Raw genomic sequence first — 24,923 nt, 5'->3', positions numbered from 1 at the left:
CTGAAGTTTTGTGTCAGAAACATCCGTAAAAAAAATATTAACTTGCATATTTGCTCTCTTTTGTTCTGACATCATAGAATAATGATGCAAGATTTCTAAATTAAAAGATGGGTATGTATAGCCTGTATCTTAAGGGTTTTTTTTTTATTGCTGAATCTACAAAAGAGCTAATGCTAAACTCCATGTGTAATCATACTTACTAAAATGTAAGCTGAAACTTAGCTTTTGGATTTACTTCTAGTATTTGAATTATTGTCATTATTGTGTGCCTACGTATGATCAGTTAAACACATATACCATGCTTAAGTTCTTCAGAGCACTAACAAGAACTCACAGCTACATGTCCATTAATTGTTTTTAATTATTTTTGAGAAAAAATTTTAGTATTGCAGTAGCTTCACATGTTATGTCGGGTATGCATGTAATTAAGACATCCTCTTTAAGTTTATGACACTTAATAGTGTCTTCTTCCAGGAACTAGTTAGTTGAGAATTAAGCATAACTGTAAAAAAAAAACCCAGAAAAGTTTTTTACTAATGTGCATTTTAAAAATCCAAGAACTGAAGTTCCACTAATATTGTTGCAAAGAGTTTGCTTTTATTTTCTGGAAAGCTGCATAATGCTAGCTGAAATTTATGGTTTTATTTAATTCTGCCATAAAATTAATAAATTTCTCAAGTTTCTTAGGTTGCAAGAAGCAGCAGTGATGTGTGATTTTCAGACTCAGTGAAATTTATTATGATCTACTGTAAAGTAAACGAGAGATGCAAACTGCCCTCAAAAATGCGTTAATCTAAAAATGGGTCGTATTCCAAACATACACTAGATCTGCTTCTTCAGTAAGACAGATTTAATGAGAAACTAGAAATTTTTTTTAAGGATATGTTTCCTTTTGAATGTTGGAGGGTAACTCATGGTAGTAAGCAATTGAAATACCTTTTTTGTTTAATTTGTACAGTTAGTTTTAAACCAAAAGACAAAAGAAATACAAATGTAAAAAAAACCACCCAGCAGCCTTGCTGATACATGTAAGCAGTGCTCAAACACTCTTGGTTATAATGATTTTGTTTTCAAACTTGATTTGTGATTGTTGTCATAATCAAAGCTTTCTTTTTGAATAATGCTAACTTGTCAGCTTCTGTTATGATTTTGTCCTGAAACTTTGCCTGTATCTCTTAACTGTGCTAAGACACAAGAACAACTTTCTGTAGTGCAAAGAGCTGGTAGAACTTCAAGAAGGAAGTTGGAGTGGAAGGTGTAGACAGGAATAGTGTAGCATAGCAATGGATTGCATTGACATTTGGACATGATTTTGGATTCTGCTGTTGATGTGAGAAAATTTACATTAAAAAAGCGAAAAAACGGACAACTGATTGATGATAATAAATCTCTGTGGATGGGGGGGATCAAGTTTCCACACTTCTGAGGACAAGTGAAATGCAATCAAAAGGCAAGCAGCCTAACAGTGTGTACCCTCTATTGCTTTCTCCTGTGCTGGCAGAAAATGAAAGTAGTAAGGTAAAGTCCTGAATACTTACAAAGTCGAGACTAGCATACTGACATTAGACAGTATTATTTTTTCTCTTACATTTTTATATTGACAAAGATCCTTATGTAATTTTAAACCAACAAGTTTTATTTTGCTTATATTGGCATATTTAGTTTTATTAATTGCAGTTTTTAAGCTATTGCACTTTTTGTATGTCTAAACTGTACTTGTATTGAAAGTTTCCTGATCCAAATACACTGGTAAACCTTTTCTTTCAACATGGGAATGAATTCTAAGTTTCTGGATATGCACAAGAATGAACTTGAGTTGTACTAGATTCTTAAGTGATATTGGGAACTGAGAAGTGAAATAATTCATGTGGTGGTCTTTAGTAACAGACATAACTAGCAACTTCAAATTAACGTATTCATTGTTCTGTTCAACTTCTGATATGTTTTTTTAATCTTTATGGATCCATGCAATATTGGACAGTTTTTGTAAGTTGTGGGGTTAAGAGCTATCAGTGGTATGAAATTTACTGATGGGAAATGCCGGATTCTTCACTTGGGATGGAGTAACACCGGCACGAGTATGAATTGGGAGAGGGGTGCCTGGAGAGCATCCCTGCAGGGAGGGCGCTGGCGGTGCTGGTGGGCAGCAGGCTCAGCGTGGGTCAGCAGCGAGCCCTGGCAGCCAGGAGGGCAGCCCGCACCCTGGGGTGCCCCCAGCACAGCACGGCCAGCCGGGCAGGAGAGGGGATTATCCCGCTGTGTCCGGCGCTGCTGCGGCCTCACCTGGAGCACTGTGTGCAGGGCTGGGCCCCACCATGTAAGAAGGACGTGGGGGTCCTTGAATGTGCCCAGAGAGGGGAGACGTCGCTGGTGGGAGGGCTGGAAGGCATGTCCTGTGAGGAGCAGCTGAGGGCTTTGGGTTGGTCTGGTTTGGAGACCAGGAGGCTGAGGGGCCACCCCGTTGCTCTCTGCAGCTGCCTGGGAGGGGAAGGGGAGTGGGAGGTGCCGAGCTCTTCCCCCGGGGACCAGTGACGGGTCACCTGGGAAGGGCTCAAAGCTGCGCCAGGGGAGGTTCAGGCTGGACATGAGGAAAAGAGGGTGGTCAAGCACTGGAAGAGGCTTCCTGGAGAGGTGGTGGATGCCCCCCATGCCTGTCAGTGTTTGAGAGGCGTTTGGACAATGCCCCGAGTAACATGATGTAACTTTTGGTCAGCTCTGGTCAGGCATTTGGACTAGGTGATTGTTTTAGGACCCTTCCAACTGAAAATACTCTATTCAGAAATAAATGAATTTAAGTGCAAGATGCCCAACACACGGTAATTAAATTTCATAGGACTTTCTTTTGGCTTGCAACTAATTCTGTGAATACTTGAAATTTTTTTCCTAGAACTTTCAGAAGTGTGTTAAGTTCAGTTTATTAACTATGTTATACCCTTCCTCTGTAGCTTAATAAATGAATATATTAAAACAATCTCTAATCTAACCCTGCTCTTCCTACATCACAATCTATTGTCATGACAGCTGCTTTGTCATTTAGCTCTGTGCTTCTTTATTTAGGTTGGTTTATTAAGGATACTAATTCAGTGTAAGTTTGCTTTTATTGCAATATAAAAATATGGTAAAATGGTTTATATTTCTGTATAGGAGAAACAGAGGATGGTTTTAGTTAATCCTGTTAGTTGCGTGCTAGCATGCTATTGTCTCTTGCAGAAGAAATTCCTTGTAAAAAGCTATAAATTTGTAGTCTGCTACATGTGGATCTTTTCATGTAAATGTCAGTAAGATATTTCTTTGATTTGTTGCAAATTCGTTATATGATCTCAATTCTTCAAATAAAAGCTTCCATTAGAAAAAAAAAATGCAATCAGATAGTTAAGGAAATAGGCAGAGATCACAACAAATTTTGATTAAAAACAGTACAAAAGGAAAATAAATTCAGCTTATTTGTTGCCTTTCTGGTTTCAGTCTTCATGAAACTATTGTGTCATAATAATTTACTCACAACTTTTTTGTATTGAGCTATTTCCATGTCTCTAAAGAAAGTATGTTTTCAGTTTAGATTTTAAGTCCTCATGTTGTCTTGACAAAATGTATTTTTCCCCTTTAAGACAGATCAGATTACACCCTAGTGTTCTATCTGCGCAGAAACTTAGATCAGATGTGATGATTCTTTTAGATGCTCAACTACTGTTAATATTGAGCTAGCACTTTTCCCCTGGAGTGTTATAGTTTTATTTACCCATTTGCAAAGTAAAAAAGGGACAGTTTTGGAAATTTGTGGTGTTTTTGTTTCTGAATACTTTATTAAAATTTGACCTTTACAAAGTGAGAGCGCAATCTGAAAGTAGTGCAAATAAGTGTGCAAGTGTCTAGTGATTATTCCTAATTACAAGATTCTTTATTTGACTTATAATTAACAGTTTGATGTGAACTGGAAAAGAATGTGCGTATTGTCAAATTACATTAGCTCTGCATTTCTAGCTAAGATGAATGCAATTTATTTTTTATCCTTGGAGTATAATATATCCTTTCTGAATCAATACTGAGACTCTATTCAATAATAAAATGGTTTTCTTTTATTAGACTAAAAAATGATTTGTTTTTAATAATGCATTTATATATAATTCTGTATATATGTATATATATGTATATAATATATATATATTTTATGTTTAATTTATATATAATTCTGTGAATATATATATATATATAATGTATATGTAATATATATAATTACCTTGAAACAGTATTATCTCATTCCTGAACAGCCTAATCCTGTATCTTCTTATAAACAGAGTGGCATTGTGCTGGAGTAGCAGTACCTCTCAGAAGGGAATCCCAAGTATCGTATTTGTTTGGAGTACAGTCCTCACATTTTTTGGAAGCTTTCACAAAATCTCAAAATGTGGATGCATGCTGTAGGACCAATTTATAACATCACTCGCGTTCTTCAGTAGTTACTCTGTTGTATATGATACTTACTTACACCCAGCTGCTGAGTCCCTTTTGGAAGCACTTGAGTGAAAATGCTCATACATGACAAGAGCTGGTACGAAGAGTAGGAATATCCCACTTGTGTATTAAGTAGGCAGCCCTGTCTGCTTCTTTCTTACAGTTACGGGAAGAACATATCCCTTACAGGTTCTGGGAAGGAAGATGCATGAACTTCCTCCTGTAAGGTTTTAGGAAGAGGTTAAAGAATTTCATGGAAAGCTCTGTGCTGTGAGAGCTGTATATGTGGCTGAAGTTGGCTTTTCCTTTACTCTGTGTCTCACTGGTATCTTTTCTAATGAGGGATGCAGCTACAAAAAAATGATCTCATTCTTTGCTAACAAACCCCTTGTTCATATCTGATGCTGAACATCAGCTGCAGGGCTAACTGCTGCTTCATTTGCCCCAATTTTATTTCTCTGCCCTCAAGGTCAGTGAGATACCATTAGTGGCTGTTAATTGTCTGCTCAGGGTACAGGTGTAATACGCCGCTAGTAAGGATTTTTCATTCAGTTTTTTTACATTAAGGAGGGTGGTGGGCTGCTTTGTGACTTAAAAGAGGAGGTAAGACATTGAGGGCAGGATTAGGGATGTTGGCTGTATGCGTGTTGGGAATAGGGCTTGGGCTGGGAAGATGATCTGTTACAAGATTCTGCAGTCCTCCTAATGTGAGAGATGAGGAAACCTAATGGAAGTTATCAAGGAAGATCAATTTGCGGATATGCACAACTTCCTTTTCAACTACTTTGTGCCTAAATTAAAAAAGATTACAAAAATCTTCAGTGTTTTAAATCTGTGTGTTTGGTTGATCAAAGTAGAAAGCCTAGTAGTCCATATATGAACACGTTTAAGAAATAAAACATCTAAATTTTATAAAAAGAAATTCATGGAGAGCTTAGCACTTCAAACTGTCCACAGCATGCAAAGTTCATCTTTTTAAGAAAATGCTTCACTTAACTTTTTGTGTGGAGTGGGAAGGCAGCAGGTCTGTATGACTGTTGAAAGCAACTTAAATTTCATACTTTCTTTTTCTTAGGTTGGCTGAAGACTTTTGATGATTACTTCAGAGATCAGACACAGCATATCTTAAATAATATGGTTATAAAACTGCAAGAAGACAACCGAAGGAAATTTATGTGGTCTGAGATTTCTTACTTTTCAAAATGGTGGGATGGAATAGATAGCCAAAAAAAGGATGCTGTTAAAAGGTTTGAACGCTGAATTACTTCTAATTTTCCATGTGGCATAAGCTGAAACTTTGTGTATTTGATTGTACTGTAAACTTGAGATTGCACTTGTGATGCAGATTTGCAAGAATAATCAGATACTCAAGTTACCATTTCTTTGGCTTGGTTCATTTTTTTTTTTTCCCAGTTACAAAGTAACGATCCATGTAGAGAAGTGAAGCCAAATTACTGACTTGCTGAAAAATTTGACTAAAAGTTTCCATGTACAACCAGGAAGATGTCATTCAAATTGTAATGGAGTTGTTATTTTAAACTTTTATTTGAAGTCACAAAGAAGTATTGGCAATGGAATACAAATAATCTTTCATATCAGCTACTCATATATGGTAATTTCTTTAGTTTTGACACAATTATGAAATGAGATTTTTTTTTGTTGTCGTTATATATGGTAATTTTTTGTAAACATGCAGCTACTTAAATAGTGAAGCAGTACATAGTCTACTCCCTTGCTGCTCTTGGTTCTTTTTGAAATCACAAGTTAATGTAATACAGAAGTAAAAGGTTTGCCTTGAGACAAGAAAGCATACTGCTTGGATAAACTTGAAGGAAGGATCTAGTCTGGAGTGTTTTATTTTGTTTTGGTTTCTTTATTTGCTTTAAGGCAGGATCCAAGAGTCCTTAGCTCATCTCTGTGATGCCCTCCTCATGCCCACCTTCAAGATGCATGGGTTGCAGTATGCATTAAGGCTATGAGAGCCTCACAGCTGCAAAGGTTAGGTAATGCATCTTGGTAATGATATAGAAAATGATCTAAAAATTTGTGTGCAGTGCATGAGTATTACAGCACAGCTGTTTTATTAGATCAGAAAGGTTCCTTGGAACACAATAAATGGTAGTCACTAGGAAACCCTGTATTTTCTTCAGAGGAATCGGGTATTGGTTAAACCACTATAAGACTTCTAGAAGCTGCACTGGAGATTATTTTTGCTGTATGTTTTTCATTACTCTTACAGGTATTATCTATAATGTGACTTAAGTTTTGGGAAGTTTACTGTGTTTCTTAAATTCATTAAACATTTATATGTTAATGTACTGTATAAGTCCTGAAATCACATTACTCAGCTGTAGGGACCACTTGATGCTGGAAGCATGATTATTATGTTCACTCACAACTTTGAAAGACTGGATCACCCAGTGATCTGTTTTAAGTAGGCATTTTAATGGTCTGAAGCTTTTATAGATAGAATAAACTTTGAAACTCTATCTGCTCCCTGTAATAACAATAAAAAGAAGAACAGTAGATCAAAGATGGGGAGACAGTAGTAGTGCTTGAAATGTGCAATGTGTAGGCATCTCACTCAATTGACCTTTAGTACTGCAGCACATACACTTTTATTTTTGTAATCTATGCAGGAAACAACCTTCTTCCTGATTTAAAAAAAATCAGATGTTGTAGCACATGCAGTAGAGCTGTAGTTTTCATTGCACAAGAGGCATTAAAAATTTCAGTGTTCATCTATTCACTCTTTCTCTGTTTGATTAAAGAAAAGTAGTCTGGTGATGGAAGTAACACAAGCAATTTAGATTTTGGTATCGTGTCCCTGCTGAATACCTATTGGATATTCCAGAATAGATTTTTAAGACTGTATTTTCATATGCAGGACTCTGAACACAATTGACATATTTTTCAGGCTAATAAAAGATGGACAGTTTGAAATAGTAACAGGAGGATGGGTCATGCCTGATGAAGCCTCTCCTCATTATTTTGCTTTAATTGACCAACTGATAGAAGGACATCAATGGCTAGAAAAGAACCTGGGTATGTAGTTTGATCTAAAATCTAAATGTGTTAATATAGAAAGTCAATTAGAAAATGCTTTTTTTATGTTTCTGAGGTGCTTAGAAGGTTCTCTTACTCTGCTTTCCTGAAATGTTAAGTCAGGCCATGTACTATAGGATGGAGTCTAGTATTTGCAATTAATGTTTGCAGATAGAAGTTCCTGGACAAAGTGTATTTAAACAATTTTACATATATTTTTGTCTTGATTAAAAATGTGCATAATATTAATGTAATAACATGTAACATTAGATCGGGCTAAATTGTACATCACATGTCTGGTATTACAGTTTCAGGTTGCCATTTCTGTCTTCTGAAAACCATTACAAAAGCCTTAAAATGACTTAAAAATTTATATTCCTTTCATGTGTTTGCATTTGTTCTGCAGGCTATTTATTCATTAGGTTCTCTTATGCAAGGCTTTCAAAAAATTAAATATGAGATTTAGTAGTAGTTGTATCAGTAGTAGATATAAAACTTGAACACATTATAATGTTAGAATTGTTCATATTAAAAAAGAAAAAGAAAAAAGGCAGACTAATTTGTTTTTGAAACTGACTTGTACAGAGATTTAATAATAAGTTAACATAATAACTTCATCCAATTAACTGAAATTATTTTGAAAAGCTGTTTCACTCTGTTTTTCTTAGATGGCAATATCCATAAACACAGCTTAACATAATTAAGAGATGGGGATAGGGAAGGCCTAATAAAAGGGTAATGCATTCCTTACTGTTTTTTTGGTAAGACAGTAAGTGTGTGCCTAAGGAAGTATATTGAAGAATCGGTTAAACAAGTTAGGTACACCACCTTTATTTGTTAATAAGTTCAGTGAGAAGACAGTATTAATCAACATGAATCTAATGACTGCTGACCAAATAAATCAAAAGAAAAGTTAGTTCCAAAGCTAACAGAAGTTCACATTATTTAAATGATGGTGAAAATTCAACAAGCTACTTCAATCCATCTCTATCTTCACTTTCTTTTAGCTTTCCTTTCCAATTGTAACATCTGTAAACTACATAAAGTGAAAAAGGTGTATTTCATTATGATTGCATATAAAGATGTTTGAGGCACAATTGAAATAGTGGAACAACATATAATACTAATCTCAGGTTTTTCATGTTGTTAGACTGGCTTGCCTCTAAGACATTTGATTTTTATTTTGTTTCTGGGTTTTTTAATTGTTTAATTCTAGTTTGTTAATATCACAGTGCGTTTTCCAGGATGCTTAATATTCAGCTGTATATTTTAATTTATCTTATTGGAAATTTTATCTTTAAAGCTCTGATTTAAATACATTGGTCTGGTTTTCTTTGAGTGAAACTTAAGACTTTCTTCCCTTTTCACTTCTTGTCAACAGGAGTAAAACCAAAGTCTGGTTGGGCAATTGATCCTTTCGGGCATTCACCAACAATGGCATACCTTCTGAAACGCGCAGGATTTTTTAATATGCTGATACAGAGAGTTCATTACTCAGTTAAAAAACATTTTGCAACACAGAAGACTCTAGAATTTTTTTGGAGACAGAACTGGGGTATGTGTTTTTCCTTTATGTCCATTTATTTGTTAATTTACTTAGGTAAGAGATGGAGAGAACTTATTTAAGTACTATGGAAATCTTTACATAACAAGTTGTTTAGAGAAGTTAGCCTAGATTGAGAACTTTGGAATTGCAGTTCTGTTTAAAGAAAAACCAAACATTTTTCATCTATGTTAAATTTTGGGGATGATTTTTTAAATTTATTTTCTTTTTAGTAACAGAAAGAGGTCATGAGTACCTGTGTGTTAGCAAAGCGGTTAAGTGTAAAATCTGTATAACTGTTGTTGTTCATCTGATCTTTCTATTTCTACACTTTCAGATGTGCTTTTACTTTCTCTTACTTTCCTCTCCCATGTTCCTTACAATTACATATCAAAAAAGTAAATGGGGTGGAATATTCTTTTTCCTTTTTTCACTTCTTTGTTTTCTTCCTCCTGCTTCTCCTATGCGTCAATAATATGGAGAAAAGGAAGGAACGTTTCTCTTGGAGATTAAAAAAAAAGGCCAAAAGTGAATATTTGAAAATGGAGAGATCTCTCATGTCCTTCTAAGGAAAAAAACTTTCAAGCACTTGGTTTTCCTCAGTGGGTGTGACAAGTTAGTGCATTAGTTGCAGTAGCATTCTGTGTACTTGAAATTTGTAGGTTATCTTTAGTTAGAGATGAAAAATTTTCACCATTTAAATTTTCTATGAAATTCTCATCTAAAACCATGTTCTTACAATAAATATAACTGCTTTTTTATATTCTTTATAGACTGTAGTGTCTGAAAGTTTTCTCGGGTAATGTCGTGACTATACTGATGTGTTTATAAATGAATGTACTTCTCTATATGAATACTGTGTTTTGATTTGTACTGTAGCAGCATTCCAGGAAACTGTATGATGAATGTATGTAGCTGAGGTTTTGGCCTTTCTGTTTTTTAAAGTAAGCTAATGTGTCACTGCCTTATCAATACAGGGTCAAACAAACCTATTTAATACTTAATATTGAAAGGTGGTGGTGATTTTGAAGCTTTTCAGTTCCTCTGTGTTTTTAATTGGAAATTGTAGGAAGGAAGGTATTCAGAGAAACCAATCTACTGTGCAAGTGAACTGGACTTGAGGAAGACATGCCACTGTGAAAGAACCTGTCCAGTACTGACACTTCAGAGATTTTTCCTTGAACATTGGTGTATGCCACTCAGTGTACAGAACACTTACCTGACAGGCCTTTTTCCTGAATATTGCATATGAAAATTACACGTATGATATGGTCTAGTGTTTGGGCTTCAAAAGAAGGCTTTTCAAAATGGATCACATCAGAGATCACTGTACACTCTATAATACTTACATGTGGTACCTGAGATAGAGAACGGTACTTGAAAAGTAAATGCATGTATTTATGGAATATTGCCTTTTCTGGTAATAATTAAATAGTAGTAAAATAGGAGGTTTTAAACAAAAGGCCTGTATTTGAACTGTGAAGACTTGTGCTGTTAGGGTTTTGAAGAGTATTTTTATGCGTATTGTTGACATACTTATGAGCCAGGTTCTGTGGCACATCTACAAGATTCATCCCCTTTTTTCAACATAAAATTACTTGAGGTTGTTAGTGCCAGAAATAGGTGATCAGCATTTTGAGGTTTTACCACAGGGGTCCTCAAACTACGGCCCACAGGCTGGATATGGCCCCCCAGGGTCCTCAATCCGGCCCCCGGTATTTACAGACCCCCCTGCCCCCACCGCCGGGGGTTGGGGGGGGAAACCAAGCAGCCGCAGATGGCTGCCTGCCACTGCATCCGTGCCAGCCCCTGGTTAAACAGTTTGAAGACCCCTGTTTTACCAGATAGGTAAACTTACGTAAAAGTAATTTTACTTACCAGATAAAGTAAACTTCTCTTAAGTTCTGAGAACTCCAGGTTCTCTTTAAAGATAAATATTGAAAGACCTTTTGACACTTGACAAAAGGTGTGTAGATCTCTGTTCCTGGTGAGTTAAAGTTTAGGGACTGGACTCACTAGGTGGAAAAGTTAAGATGGCAAAGATAGTCTCAGAAGTGTGTAGAATTCTATGTAATTCTATATACAAGCACATTGAAACTATCTACAAGCATGTAGAATTGTACTCTCAATGTACTGAAGTTACATGTTCAAGAAATTAAAGTATTGTTAAAGCCTACTGGTTCAAATGTGCTAGTAATGACAGCTAGGTGGTTGGGTTTTGGTTTGGGGTGGTTTTTTTTGGGGGGTATTTGGTTTGTTGGGGGGGGGGGGGCATTATTTGTTTGTTACTGTTTCACTCAAAGTATAGAAGACATGTTTTGTTCACTCCCAAATTCTGGAAATAATGAGATTTATCTGGTAAAAAAAAAACCCTAATACTTGGTTCCTGTCTTTCCCAATCAGCTAGTGCTTGACTGGAACATTCCCATCTTGGCTGTATCTCTGTTTATGTAAGGTAATCTCTTTATGTGTAAGGTACATATAAAGGTAGACTTGAAGTATGGCTAGTCAAGGAATTGTCCTGGTCTGATATTTTTAGTATAATTCTGGCATTCAGAACATGGAAATGATTTAGTTTTGGCAAATCACAAGAGGGTTTATTTTAAAGCTCTGCTCTGTGTATTTACTTCCAGATTTGGGATCCAGTACAGATATCCTTTGTCATATGATGCCTTTCTATAGCTATGATGTTCCTCATACTTGTGGTCCAGACCCAAAAATCTGCTGCCAGTTTGATTTCAAACGTCTTCCTGGAGGAAGAGTAAGCTGTCCCTGGAGAGTTCCACCAGAAGCCATTCATGCTGGAAATGTTCAACACAGGTACAGATTTGACACGTTCTGCAAGGGGAGAACTTAAAAAAAAAATAATAATGCTGGTCAAAGATGACACCTAGGATAGCTTTATGAATTTATATAGTACATAAAATAAACTCATTGTAGGAAAATAATACCTATTACTTAATCTCATGTTTGCTTTTAAGTTCAGAAAATAATTTGAAGATAGGTTTTAATGAAGATGCATTAATTTTTTTTCTTTTCATGATACATGAGTCTATTATTCTCTCTGAAAGCTAGGCAGAACATAGTCATCTGTTTGGTTATAATCATGTTATTGGTTTGCTGTAGCTTTTGCAAATTTTATGAATAGAAAGTGAGCTGTCTTCTGCAAGTGGAAGACTTCAGGGACATCATGCTGTAGTATGCTGCAACAGTAAACAGTGAGATACTTTGCATGGCTATCCTTCAACACTTGGCATTTTGTGGCCTAGGTTTCCTTTGTTTTTTCCTTTGCTAAAGTTTTGAAGTGATGTGATGATAATGCATTTGTTATCTACAAATCATCTGCATGTCCTTTTTCTGTGTTTGAATTTGCTAAGCATCTTGAAAATATCACTTTGTCAGTAAAATTCAGTTACAAAATTTTATTGAAGATAAATCCAAAATAAAACAGAATACATCTCAATTGTCATGTTTTAAGGTAGAAATTGGAATGATGCTAGGAAACTAATTTTCTTTGGAAGTAGAACAATGAAAGTTGAAGGTGACAAAAGAGTAGAGCTAATAGAAGAATCTTTGACACACCCAGTGCTTATCAAATGTGAAGGAAAGCTCACATCTTTAAATCAAAGTTATAAAAAGAAAAATCTTGAATATGTATTCCAGTTAGCTGAGACAAACACTTGTAGAAGAGTTACAGCTTGTTTAACAAATACCTGGAACACACAGGCTATAAACATAATGTAAAGAGCCCGCTCATAATATTTTGTAGGGTTTTTGGGTTTTAGTTAGATTTTAATTTATCCCTGCACTTCCAAGATGTAACCTTTGCATAACAATCTAAATTAGATCTTGTGAAAGAAATGGATCTTTCACTATGTCGTAGGAAATAAAAAAAATAGTAAAATAAATGGACAGGTACACTGAATGTATGATCAGGTTGAAGAGATCATCATGCCAATATAGTCTCTGAAACTTAATCTTTTGCATCAACTTTTGCTAGATAAAACCAGTTTTAGTGTTTTAACAGGGAGCTGAAACTACAGTGTAGTAGATAATACCTAAGGGAAAAGTAAAACTCGGACATGCTCATTAAGTTGGGAGCCTGGATTATCACATTTGGAACACTGGGAAGAACATAACTGTACTTTGTAGTTTCGAATAAATCCACTAAAACATAGTAGTGATTTGCTGGAGAATGCTAAAAAGTCTATTTTACGAAAAAGAAAAAGTTGGAATATGGTAGACAATCAAAAACTTCTCCAATCTAGTTTCTGTAACAACAGAAGTTTTACAGTTGTTGTGATGAGATGTGTGAGATGCAGATGTAGTTGGAAAATCTGGCTTCATATCATGAGCTTTCCAAGATTAAAGTTTTCTAGCACACTAATCTATGTCTCATATCTGATTGTTTTGTTTTTTAAGACTGGAAAAATACAGGAGATCTATACTACATGGGTCTGAGAAAAGTTTTTAATATACACTTGATAAATTTAGAGGCAAGGTTTAGATCACTGACCTTTTTTCAGTGCTAAAGCTGCAATAAAATTAATAAAATCTTGATTATTTTTGATTAATTATTGATTAACAGATCTTGAATAGTCAGACAGGACTGTTGCTTTTTGTTTCAATACTGTTAAGGTTGTAATACTGAAGAGATATTCAATTGAAAACTAGTAAATAGAAAAACAAGTAAAATAGACTACTAGCTGTTGGATTTATCATTGCCTTGCCATTTTAGTTGTGACTTGGGAGGAAGGAATGAAAAAGCAGCTGTCGTGGTTTAACCCTGGTCAGCAACTAAGCCCTGGGCAGCCACTCACTCACTCACTGCCCGCACAGTGGGATGGGGGAGAGGACTGGGAGAGTAAAAGTGAGAAAACTTGTGGGTTGAGATAGAGACAGTTTAATAAGTAAAGCAAAAGCCGTGCACACAAGCAAAGCAGACCAAGGAATTCATTCACCGCTTCCCACGGGCAGGCAGGTGCTCAGCCATCCCCAGGGAAGCCGGGCTCCATCCCATGTAACAGTTACTTGGGAAAACCAATGCCATAATGCCAAACGTTCTTCCCTTCCTTCTTCTTCCCCCAGCTTTATCTGTTGAGCGTGATGTCCCGTGGTGTGGAATATCCCTTTGGGCAGCCCAGGCCAGCTGTCCCGGCTGTGTCCCCTCCCAGCTCCCCGTGCCCCCCCAGCGGCACCTGCTGCGAAGAAGAAGGTTAACTCTGTCCCAGCTGAAACCAGGACAGCACCCTAACTGAAAGCCTGTACTTCATAACAGCTTAGGTTATAAAGTTTGCTGTTGTGCTTGCCCTGTTTTGCAGCTGCATCCTTGTCCATACATTCAAATGCTGAAGTTCTAGCTTTTCACGCTAGCAAGAAAAAACAGCTTGTTTATTTTCCTTGAATGGGAATGAATTGCTAGAGAAAGCATAGCTTTTTTTTTGGTGGTATGTCTCTCTGCCGTGCATGGAAATAGGCAAGAATCTGTACTGCAAGTTATGTGCTTCAGAGGAGTAGAAAATGGACTTTTCCTTTCGCGCCCTACTGTTACAAGAGCCTAATTTTACCCTCCAGCTTTTCTCTTTTTGGTTGGTCAGGTTGCACAACATGCAACTGATGTTTAGAATTACATTGCTGATGTGACATTGGTGGCTGATGTTTGTGTTTGCTACCTCAAGAATCTAATTTCACCCTCTTGGGGTTTTCATCATTTGTGAAAGGCCTTAAGTGTTCAGTGATAATCTGAAAGCTTCCCAAAGAAAGGTGAAAAACATTCTTGATGCTGTTACAGAGAATGTTGATACACTTCATTGTTGCCCACTGAGAGTGGAGTTAGGGTGTCTCTTAACATTGAGAACTACATAATGCATCTTGTGTACAATTGCAAGAACTTTTGATTGTAAGTAACAAACCTCATTTTTTTAAACCAATAAAGTGGAGTTGCTGCTGATAGGCTATATCCATAATTGTGGTGCTACAGAAAGTTTGGCATGACTGATCTCTTTGGTTTTTTAAAAATTTTTGTTCAGGTAGGCATAATAACATATATCAAAATTTATCTAATACTATCTTCCTTGGTGACCAGAAGGGGAAAGTGTTGGTGAGATTCAGTGGACTCTGGGTTTTTGTTTCCTCCAGAAGTATTTTTAACCTTTAGCAAATTCTGTCTGGGGCTTTAATGCTGACTCTTTGTTGCTCCTTTATGAAATAGTGATTTAGGAAGTTATTCGACAGAAACCTAAAAGGATATACCTTACTTGAGACATCTAATTTTTCTTTGGTGTTTTTACAATTGAAACTGGTTTGCAATGGAGGGAGATCTTGCTGTCCCCTTAAAAACACTAACAATCCTACAGTTACGAATATGTGAAGAAAGGGGGAACAGCAACACTGATTAATTTTGTGTAGCTATGGAAAGAAACTAGAGGAGGACTTCGAAGAGAGATGTCAAAATCAATTACCCTGTTAACTGTAACCTTTTTTGAAGTCCTGTATTTTTCAAGAAGCTCTAAAATAAAGTATGTTTCCAACCATAGGCTGTGCGTGGAAAATTTGCAATTTTACCTTCTAAGAAGCCAGCCTTAACTCAGTCTTATGTTGTGCCAATTGTTCTGTTGTATGGAGAGGAAGTCTTTATGTTTGAATGGGCAACCTGTTGAAAGTCATGGGAAATGTTGACTCAATCATAAATACTTGGTAATCTGAACTATAAATCAAACTGAGACTAAGAGAGGAGGGTAAGCCACAACTAAAGATGTTGTCGTGCCCTTATCTCCCTCCAGAATACAGTCAGACCTTGTGTTTGCTCAATACTTTTATGATCTGATAAACAAATAAACCCTGACTTGCTGCTAAAAGAAATACTGGTTTCAAATATATTGGACTAGTTTCAATTCTCAAATAAATGTTTATGTAACAGATCTTAAAGAGTATGAGTTGAAAGTAGATTTTGGTAGACCATTTATTAAAAATTTGCGAGACTGGAGTTCCTCAACGATTAATTTATGGGCATTTTTTCTGTCAAGGACATGAAGATATGAAGCAAAGTATCCAAGGGAATTACCAGAGGGGATGAGAAGAACTTGCTTATTAGTATAAATAAGGGCTGCAGAGGATTAGGATTGTTATCTAAATATAAAGCAGGTAAACATGATTTAAACTGAAGGTTAGTTTTGGCACAGAAACAAATTGACGCAGACTGCCCTACTATTTGAGATGGAGCTTGATAAATGTATTGAAGGATTTAATTAGCATAGTGTTTGCAACAACAGTAGCTTGAATGTGTGGTGTTCCAGTGGGGGGATTTGCATCCAACTTTTTGTTACAAAATGAAGTAGCAGAGTTTCATATGTCTTGTTTAGAGTCACCCTAATGCACAATTTGATGTCTAAGAATTGTTTTGTCAAATGCTGACCTTTATTCTTTTGTTTTCTAAATTGCTTCCCCTCCCTGCCTCTGCCTCACCCCTCCAAGGGCTTGGATTATTTTAGATCAATACAGAAAGAAGTCAAAGCTCTTCCGTACTAAAGTCCTGTTGGCTCCACTAGGGGATGATTTTCGCTATGCTGAGAGCTCAGAATGGGATCAGCAGTACCAGAATTATCAAAAGCTGTTTGATTATATGAATTCTCAACCTGAGTGGCATGTTAAGGTAAATACGCTTTTTCTGGTTTGTGGAGAAAACCCTGTTTCTTATTATTTTGAGATTCTTCATGGAAAAAAAAAAAAGTGGTTTATTCTTGTTCTTTTTTTTTTTTGGTTGTTTTGTTAACTGGCGCTTTGTATATTAATAGCAAATTGGTTTGTCTTGGCAGATTTTTTTTTTTACCTTTACCACCTCCTCTCTCTTGAAAACAAAATCTTGCTATTAATACTGTCTACTTGAAAACTATAAATGGTATGCAAACCAAATTATTTCAGATAACAGCTATTAGGTTTGATTATTTTCTTAGTACTCTTGTTTTCACAGGCTTCAGGCACTGTTATTTAAGGCTCGAAGGCTTTGTTACTTAAAATTATTGTATTTTGTTGTTAGAAGTTCAAGCAACTTGTGTTGCTTGCTTTGAGTCTTGGTTTTATGTCCAAAACCAGGGAAAAAGTCCTAAGAGGCGCTGTGGCTGTCACATGTTGAATACAACAAAATCTAAGAGATTGACCTGGCTACAAAAGGGTGAATATACTAACAGAATTATCAGATGAGATATCACTTTAAATCATTACTTATGTTTGAGTATTAATATACACGTTCATACATTCTAATGTATAATCTGAGTACTTCAGAGACTTCTTGCACTATTAGATGTTCTCTGTGCTTAGGCACCTTTTCATCACCTCTCAGCATGGGAATACAAAATAGGGAGACCAGAACCTTGGTTTTTCTTGAGTATCATGAGGGAGCTCTATTGCTGCTTTCACATTTAAGCTTTTGAAACCTAGCCTGGTCTCTTTCATATATTGTTTGAATGTGCATCTTTTTTCCTCACTTTTTCTGAGACCTCCACTGTTCCTCTAACTGCAGATTTGAATAGTGCCTGTAGTGTATTAGTTCCTCCTGCAGACTGCTGGACTTGTATTCTACACAATGGACTCGTATTCTGCACAATTCATACTCTTATGGTATAAAACCATAAGAAAGATAATCTTTGGGGATCACAGCTTGTCTGAGAGCTGGATTTTGCATGTTTCCTATGAGATATGAGCGACAGGATGTATGTGAATGCCTGCTCTGTCTTAGTGGAGTGAGGTGGACCTGGAGAGTACTCTTAAATCGTGATTTAAAAGCTTGCTGCTATCACCAGCTTTACTCCACTCAAAAACGGGTGTAGTGTGCAGGGAGTTACTCTTTGGATATGAATAGCACCATACTTGCTGTAGTCTCCATTCCTGCTAACCTGGGGTGGATGATTTCTTCTTCAGGGTGAAAACTCAAGGCTCTAGCTCTGAGGTCATTCTTCAAGGGCCACTTCTGTCCTGAGGCAGCTGAAAGATCCTTAACTGAAAGGTTCTGCTTAGCCCATTGTCAAGGAGCTAGAAGTCTATTTCATTAGGTCTGGCTTGCCCACTTGGATTAATGTCTTGGGAATCACACCAGTCCTTTGGGCCCTTGTAAAAGTATCCAATCCTTTTTCTGGTAATTAATACCCAGACAAAAAGATACTGAGTCCTCTGATTCAGCCACTTCATACCTAGGGCACTTGGCTCAGCTGGAGCGCTGTTAGCACTGTTGGAGTGTGTCTCTTAAGTTTTATTTATTTAGCTGGGGTTTTTCTGTCTCTCTTTGGTGTGTGTTTTTGGGGGTGGGCGTTTGCTTGTTTGTTTTCGGGTTTTTGTTAGTTGTGGGAGGTTTTTTTGTGTTGCTTTGTTTGTTAAAACTGATGTCATTTATCCTTGGAAATACAAGTTCAGGTGGAGAATTTCACATTCTGCTGCATTTCCCCCAGTGGACTGTAACTCCATGCTCAGCTTCCTGAGAACATAGATTATATAAAGGAGGAAGAAACGTGAACTCTTCAAGTGCTAAGAATGCTTAGGATATTACTACTTACACAAGGGACTGCCTGCTCTTCCTTTCTGATCTTTGGAGAGATTTACCCTTTCAGACAAATCTGAGATGTTTATCTGGTGCATATGTCTGTTAGCATTGAGATTCTCATGCCAGCAACTATTTTATGGTCCTAAAAGTATGTGGTAGATTACTGTAAAAAATACCAATTTTGCTTTCAGGGAGTTTAATCTCCCATTTGGAGTTGTCTTTCACATCAATTATGCACAAATTAAGCTGAGACTTTTTTATATGCCAATAGAAGAGTCTACCTGGTTGTTTCACTGTTTCCACTTACCTGACATTAGACTAAAGTTTTCTTTGACTTTGCTGGTTCCTCTGGTGGGGTTTTCTTTCTCTGATGTAATCCAGCATACTGAAGGGAGGTCACCTGTACCTGATTTCTCTTGGTCCATTGATACTTTTTTATCTTCTCAATTCTGGTTTGTGGGTGTCAGTGATAGCGAGGGAAAAGGCCAGGTGTCCTGGAAGTGCCTGATAAGGCAAGGATCGCTAATATTGGCATTTCTGCGGCAGTGTTTCTTTGTCTGCTTTACTGCCATTCAAAGTGGTAAGTTACCATACTGTAAACACCTAAAAGATTCTGCCATCTTCTGAATGATTTTGAAGAGTGAATAGTCTTTGTTTTGTTTTTTTTTAAGTGTTGAAACAGCATATCCTTGTTCTCACAGTGATAGTCCTTGTAGTCCAAGTCACTTTAAAAAGAATTGTATAAAAAGCTTGTTTTGTGGTGTTGTAAATTGTGGCATGCTACTTTTTATGCTTGTTGCTAAAAACACCCACCCACCCTCTCCCCAAAGTGACAATTTAAATTTGAAGAATTATCATTAATATTTCTGATGAGGATACTTGTGGTAGTGTGATCCTCTGTGCTGTTCCCATTTCCATTGTTTTTCAAGTCATTCAAAATCCAGTTTGCACACGTATGCCTTTAACAACATCTCTCAATGTTGGCAACATTGATGTCAATCCATCTCCCTTTTTATTTTCTCCCTTTTTCTGTACCCACAAGCTTGAGGTTATCTTTTCTTGACCTACCCTGTAAGGGGCTGTTATTCTGTTACTTGTCTGAACTTTTAAAAAATGACCAGAAGATATGTATTTGTTGTACTCCCGTGAGTTACACCTCTAAACATAATTTATTTGTATGTAGTTTTAAGAAAGAGCTTTTGAAAGCAAATACTTACTTTTTAATCAATAGTCATCTTGTGTTAAGCATATGTTAGGGTTCTAGAGCACAAGAAAGTTAATTTTGAAAACATGGGATTAAGACAATAATGCTTTTGTTGTATTACATTAAGTTTCTTACTTAGTTCAGACATTTGCTTACATAATATTGAGGTACTACTTAGCTCATTTATTAGAGACTTGGTCATAAAACATGGAAGAATGCTTTGCTTATTTGTTGAGATTTAGCTTATATTTTTAGATAGCTTTTATTTCTATAGTATAAATCACTATTTCATGAATCATAGAATGGTTTGGGTTGGAAGGGACCTTTAAAGGCCATCTAGTTCAACCTCCCTGCAATGATCGGGGACATTTTCAACTAGATCAGGTTGCTCAGAGGCCTGTCCAGCCTGACCTTGAGAGTTTCTGAGGATGGGGCTTCTACCACCTCTTTGGACAACCTGCCAGTGTTTTGCCACCCTCATCTTAAAAACTTTCTTCCTTATACCTGGTCTAAATCTACCGTCTTTTAGTTTAAAACTGTCACCCCTTGTCGTATCGCTACAGGTCCTACTAAAAAGCCTGTCCCCATCTTTCTTTTAAAGCCTCTTGCAAGTATTAGAAGGCTGCAATAAGATCTCCCCAGAGCCTTCTCTGCTCCAGGCTGAACAACCCCTCTCTCTCAGCCTTTCTGCATAGCAGGAGTGCTCCAGCCCTTTGGTCATTTTTGTGGCCCACCTGTGGACCTACTCCAACAGGTCCATGTGTTCCTTGTTCTGAATTGAAAGGAAGTTGAAATGGTTTTGAACAAGCTATTCAGCTAGTGTGAAAAGTGTGCAGGGAAACTTTAAAGCTCTTTAGGATAGGTTTTCTGCTATGATTCTGGTGGAAGACTGGCATATTTTTGAAATGTGTATGAAACGAAGCATATTAATTTTCTTCATATGTCTAATTAAAGAAAATGGAACTATGTTACATTTTAATTTTAATTTTCATTCAGGCCCAGTTTGGAACTTTATCAGACTACTTTGAAGCTCTGCGCAAAGAAAGCAATTTGGGTGAAAAGAGCAGCAATTCATTTTTCCCTGTTTTAAGTGGAGACTTCTTCACCTATGCAGACAGAGATCATCATTACTGGAGTGGGTACTTTACATCGCGACCTTTCTATAAACGACTGGATAGAGTCCTGGAATCCTACTTACGGTAAATACTGCCATCCAGTAAATTCATAACATGCCTTGGTGCAGGGAGAGATCAGCATTTAAGTACTCTAAATTTGTTGGACAGACAGAAAAGTTATTTTGAAATGCACAGTTTAAGTTTGCTTGCAATAAGGATAGCCTAAGTGGCCTCCAAATTTAGTTTCTGTTACAAGGATTAGTTGTTGTATCTGGTTGGTATTTTTTTAGTAAATGCACATAAATGCAATGATTTTTTTTTTCAATCTAAACAAGCAAGTTCTAAAATACTATCCAAGTGATCAGCAAATCCTGATTCCATGAAAAATAGTATTTAGTATGCTTTTTATTTCTGTATCAGATTTGGGCAGCAGTCAGATCAGTCTGTCATTATGGCTATACTGTACTCTTCTAGAGAAAAATATGAAGGTGCAAATTTTACAAGGGTTGTTAGAGGCAGTTGAGAAATAGTCAGGAATATTGTGCACCGAGTGTCCTCAGATTGTAAGGTACTGCTTTGCAGGAAAGTGTTTCCATCTTCTTTAAAGAAAAAATTATTGCTGAATTTTGGTAATAGAGTATTTAAGTGGTTCTCCCTTGTAGCAGCTGTAGATAAGACACATTGTAAAATGATTTAACTGTATTTTAAGGCTCCAGAAAGAACTGAGACAGATGTAGATGAGATAAACCTGGGCCATTTCATCTAAGGCCAAAACCTGGAAACTGTGTCTGAAAGATGCTTCTTCCAGGGATCCTTAGTCAAAGGATATTATTTTCTAGAAGGACCCTTCAAAACGCATCTACCTGTAGTGCTCCTGTATGCTCTTAAGACCTTTTGGTTCTGGAGAAGAACTTCTGTAATGCTGAGAAATATGTTGTGTATGTGTTTTAATGGGTGGTGGTGGCAAAAGAGTTTTGGAAAGAATTGTTTTTGGAGGCAGATACAAGTACCTTTTAGAAGAGAAACATCTGTATCTAGCAGAATTTATTTTCCTTCTTCCAGGCAATAAAGTCTTTGGTAAAGCTTTGCAAACCTGGGACACAGCTACTCTGTGATCTGTTTTTTCTTGCAATGAGAGTGGCTTTTTCTAGCCTTCATTCTATACTCTTGAGAATACAGAGTAAGAGACCTGAGGAGATCAAGAAAATCAATGAAGAAATGAAAGCAATAGAGAATAAGAAATTTGTAAGAGAAGTGAGATCACAGGCCTGAGAATAGAAGGATGTTAGGGAAGAGACAATGCAACATAACTTTGAAGGCATTGCATTGACCATCAAGGGGAAGTTTCACAGATGGGAAAGCAGGGAGGAAAGAAGTGACAAGCTGTGAGGAAGAAGAAAAATAAGACCAAAGCTGAAAGGAGTGAGAAAAAGTAAGTCTAGGATACCTTTGACAGAAGAATGTAAAAATAATATAGTAAGGAGAAGTTTTCAGAGTGACTTCTGCAGTGTTTTAATCAGAATTTTGAACACTACAAGTGTTATGCTTAATATATGTACCTGAAAATGTTAGAAGATTACAAAAAAGGCACTTACAAGGCTAACAGAAATTAGGAAGTTCAACAACTATTCAGAAAGAGTTTATCAATAGGCTATCATCACTAAGAATATGATTTTATTAGAAGCATTTTATTTTTTACTTACTGTATCAACACTATAAATACTAATTAGCTCTGTTCTCATTAGCTTGTTTATCATAATCTTTGATTTTCAGCAGAACCAGCCTTGTTTAATGTTGCTATTGGAAAAGACAAGCTATATAGAAAACAGGACAGATGATGTCCATATAAATTGAATTCCCTACTGAATTGCTTTTCATACTTCTGCATGAATTCCTTTCTGTTAAATTGCACCAAGGATTTAATTTTCTCTAAGTTTTATCATAGCCCATTTTCTCAAAGATTTAAAGTGTTTGCTTCATTGCCATTTTCCTGGGGGTTTTTTATTACTTATGATGCAGAAAACTTAATATAAATTGCTTTCAGGTTTATTTGTAGTATTTACAACTTTACACTGTTAAAAGGTGTCTTCTTCTAAGAACTTGAGTTACCTTTAACTTGTGAAAATGATGCTAGACTTACAGGTAAAGAATCTCTGGAAGAAAACTAAACCGTCAGTCTTGTTAATTAAAACAAAGCATGTTTCTAAAAATTTCTAGGGAATTCTTCATCGTTCATTATCCACTGTGGAGAACAGGTCAGAACAAAATGCATAGATGTACTCTTGTCAGTGTAGTATCGGGAGTTTTTGGCAACTTTGCTTTCAGACATCTGGAGAATCTTCAAAGATGGTTTGTTAGCTGTGAGAACAGCAGAACTGGGGGTTTTGTCTTTTATTTTTTATTTTCTTAAAAGTCAGAGGAAATATGTTATGGTCATGTTTAATTAATAACACACTTGACCCAATCTCTATGATTAAATTTTCCATAGTTCTTTCTGAGCTAACATATGTATCTATCTAGTGTGCGTATATATGTGTACATATATATATATGAGAGGGGGAATGAACCATGAACAGGAATTAAAAATGTATGTGTATGTGCTCTTTATCAAGAATGAATTCTTAAGTTCTAGCAGTACCAAGATTAAGAAGAACTTCACTGCTACATAATAGCCAGGAAACAGTTTTCAGTCTCAGGACATGCTATGGTGGGTGGCCATTTAAGCAAGAAAAGAGTTGGTTGGGTGCGTTTTTCCAAAACTTTTTTGAAAACAGGCTTTGTGCATTAAAGAAAGTGAGTGCATGATAGTTTTGATTTTGTGGTGGAGATTGACATCAGTGTTGATTTGTGATTTTATTTTTTTTTTAATCATAAGTGAGAGATGGATGGATTGAAGTAGTTTGAAGGGTGATGAGATCAGTGACCAGAAGTTTGCTTAACATACTAGTGGAAGGATGTGAAGAACAGCAGCATAGTTGGGAACAAGAGTGCATTCTGGTTTCATTGTTAACAGATAGGTTGGGGAAAAATTACAGCAAGTCTGCAAAAAATACTGGAATTTGGAAGCAGGACAAGAGCAGTGATACTTCTAGTGGTACAGATGGACAGAAAAGATCACATCTTGAGAGGTCAGAAACTCTTTGGGAAATTTATTTATTATTTATTTAGCTTAGATACAAAGTGGACCTAAAGGTAAGCTAGAGTAGGCTTTGTGCAATCAGTGAAGCAAATTTTGATCTATTTGTAATGTCCCATCAGGCAGAGATACAGTGACAAATTACAACAAAATAGAAGGATATTCAAGAGGAGTAAATGCTTACTTCTAAGTTGAAGCATTCTCTAATGTTTCTTGTAGTTTCACTTCTGAGTGCCTTTCATCTTTCACCATTGAACCATTCTAATGTTTAGAATAGTATTGAGACTTGAAAATTTTACTTCTAAGAGACTGGTGTACTGAATGAATGTGTAAAACAGCATCAGTTATATTTCTGAAAGGCAAAAGGGTTCCAAGTGTTCCTTATAGACAAAATGGATTTAAAGTGAAGTCCTGGGAGTAGTTTGAACTGAAAATACATTTACTATACAGCTTCATTGTAATGTTACTTTTTCTAGTTTTAAGGTTGTGACCTTGTTTATTAATAACGGACTTCCCTATTTAAAAAAAAAAAAAAAAAAAAAAAGAAAAGGAAAAAAGAGGTGGGATTGTGGGAAGTAAAATGTAACTGGTATTGTGGGGACTAACATTTTATAAATCTTTACTTCATAGCTACAGTTGGGTCAGTGTTTACTAGCTAAGTCAGTGTTTATCCACTAGATGAATGTGCATCTCATGCCATTTTAACTACAATGTACTAGTTTTCCTTTCAAGTTAAGCTATAATAGAACAAAGGTGGAGGAATATGTAGATGTAGGCATTTGCACTAATCAATGTTAAAATCACAACTATTGAGTTTAAGTGCACTAGTAATAAGAAAAGGAATGACGCCTTTTAACACCTTGATTTTGCGTGTAACTTCTGAACGGTTATTTTAC

At 36.3% G+C, this 24,923-nt stretch overlaps 1 protein-coding gene across 2 annotated transcripts in view; it reads left to right on the top strand.

Annotated features, from left to right (window-relative positions):
* MAN2A1 (mannosidase alpha class 2A member 1) overlaps positions 1-24,923 on the top strand; it is a 127,779-nt gene that overhangs the window by 30,448 nt on the left and 72,408 nt on the right. For both annotated transcript variants that reach the window (XM_040578908.1, XM_040578909.1), the window contains exons 4-9: positions 5,528-5,699; positions 7,370-7,497; positions 8,879-9,052; positions 11,674-11,860; positions 16,514-16,691; positions 20,773-20,975. In XM_040578908.1, the coding sequence (XP_040434842.1) occupies positions 5,528-5,699; positions 7,370-7,497; positions 8,879-9,052; positions 11,674-11,860; positions 16,514-16,691; positions 20,773-20,975 (1,042 nt within the window). The remainder of the gene's footprint in view (positions 1-5,527; positions 5,700-7,369; positions 7,498-8,878; positions 9,053-11,673; positions 11,861-16,513; positions 16,692-20,772; positions 20,976-24,923) is intronic.

The sequence above is a fragment of the Falco naumanni genome, chromosome Z (genome assembly GCF_017639655.2).
Source record: "Falco naumanni isolate bFalNau1 chromosome Z, bFalNau1.pat, whole genome shotgun sequence".
NCBI classification, from domain to species: domain Eukaryota; kingdom Metazoa; phylum Chordata; class Aves; order Falconiformes; family Falconidae; genus Falco; species Falco naumanni.
Note: the sequence above shows the minus strand (reverse complement) of the source record. Positions and strands in the feature narration are given on the sequence as shown.